The 1,666-nt window shown below is 33.9% G+C and overlaps 1 protein-coding gene across 1 annotated transcript; it reads left to right on the top strand.

The window, feature by feature from the left end:
* The first annotated feature begins 6 nt into the window (after positions 1-6).
* LOC108370711 (ATP-dependent Clp protease ATP-binding subunit clpX-like, mitochondrial) lies at positions 7-1,283 on the top strand. The gene is made up of 2 exons (XM_017626090.1): positions 7-213; positions 281-1,283. Exons 1-2 carry the CDS (start codon positions 46-48, stop codon positions 482-484), a joined length of 372 nt encoding a protein of 123 aa, XP_017481579.1. The 5' UTR covers positions 7-45; the 3' UTR covers positions 485-1,283.
* Positions 1,284-1,666: the final 383 nt, after the last annotated feature.

Raw genomic sequence — 1,666 nt, 5'->3', positions numbered from 1 at the left:
GGACGCTTCCCCGTCATTGTGCCCTTCCACAGTCTCAATGTGAGCATGCTGGTGCGCATTCTAACCGAACCGAAGAATGCTTTAATTCCGCAATACAAGGCGCTAATTGGCATGGATAAGGTGGAGTTAACGTTCGATCGTGATGCTATCGAATCGATAGCCGCCATGGCGATGGAGCGTCATACCGGTGCGCGTGGTCTGCGTTCAATAATGGTAATTGTGATGTCTAATAATATTCAAACATACACATTCTCTTAATATCCATTTATCGCCTGATTAGGAACAATTGCTGCTCGATCCAATGTTTTTGGTGCCTGGTTCCGATATCACCGGTGTACATATAACCGCGGACTGTGTAAAGGGCGATGCTCAGCCAGTGTACGTACGAAAGGATAATAGCGATGAGAGTACAGCTGATGAAAACGAGAGTGAGGGTAAAAACTATGAGGATAGCGAAAGCGCCAAAGTACGCATAACGCAATAGAATGGCGCAGTACAGCACATGCTACAGTTGTTGCTAAGTCAGCATGACGGCAATAATGTTGCGGCAACATGTTGCAGGCATTGCATTGCTTGAGTGTTGCTATTATTAAATTCAATTGTATATCTGTCTGCCTTTCATCGAACCAATATTTTCGAATTAGAAACTGAAGCGTTGCGTTATGGCGTTGAGTTAGTCCTCCTTTCACTACAACAAAAACAACAACAACATCAACAACATCAAGACCTACACAACTCCTACAAAGTACTGTTTGTATTTTACGTTATTTGCTCTTGAAAAACGAAAACTACAAGAAAATCTAAGTAAAAATCACAAGCGAAAACTTTTAGATATTAAAATAACAATAAAAAAACAATTATCCATTATACTATTACACATCAGTTAATAAATGAGAACTTATGTATATTTTTAGTTTATATTTTGCAATAAACCCAAAAAAGAAAAGTTCATGAATATTTCACTGCACAGCGTATGTGTGAATAGGAACTGCAAAATGTGAATTACGCGAAAATGTTATAAGTTAAAGAAACGAAGAAAGGCCAGACCAAGGCGAGGTTGTTTACCGCAATGTATGTACGTTGAATGCGAAATTCGAAAATTTACAACTTTAAGCAATTTTTGTGGGTGTAATTAAAAGTGAAGACGAAAGATATAAAAAATCTTTGGAAAAAATTGCAAAATACTATATGTACATTGTAGAAATATATCTTTACAAATAACGGTGAACTTGAACTGTTTCTGAGACATGTAACCAACAATAAAAACTACTACAAGTAAAGAACCAAACAAAAAAAAAATAGCAAGTTTAGAGAAAAAGAATTTTTATAGAATTAAATAATAAAATGTAGTGACAAGTTTTATTTTAAAATAATAATGTATTTTATATAATACGTATATATATTATAATAAATAATTCAAATAAATCAAAATCAATGCATAAAAATTAAACCAATTCAAATGTAAATAAAGAAGTTAATTAAGTCAACAACAAAAACGTTATGGGACTAATTAATATAATATTTTCTTTGGATGTTTGTTGATGTTTGTATGTATATACTATGTACCTATGTGCCAATGCATTTGTTCAGGCATCATATTTTATTGCACATTGTTGTTACCACAAATTTTGGCATGTTACATGTTAATTCGACTGCGTTCACAATT

This window comes from Rhagoletis zephyria, unplaced genomic scaffold (assembly GCF_001687245.7).
Source record: "Rhagoletis zephyria isolate East Lansing unplaced genomic scaffold, Rhagoletis_zephyria_1.1 Rzeph_scaffold_04417, whole genome shotgun sequence".
In the NCBI taxonomy this organism is placed as follows: domain Eukaryota; kingdom Metazoa; phylum Arthropoda; class Insecta; order Diptera; family Tephritidae; genus Rhagoletis; species Rhagoletis zephyria.
The sequence above is the reverse complement of the archived record's forward strand: the minus strand, read 5'-3'. Positions and strand labels throughout refer to the sequence as shown.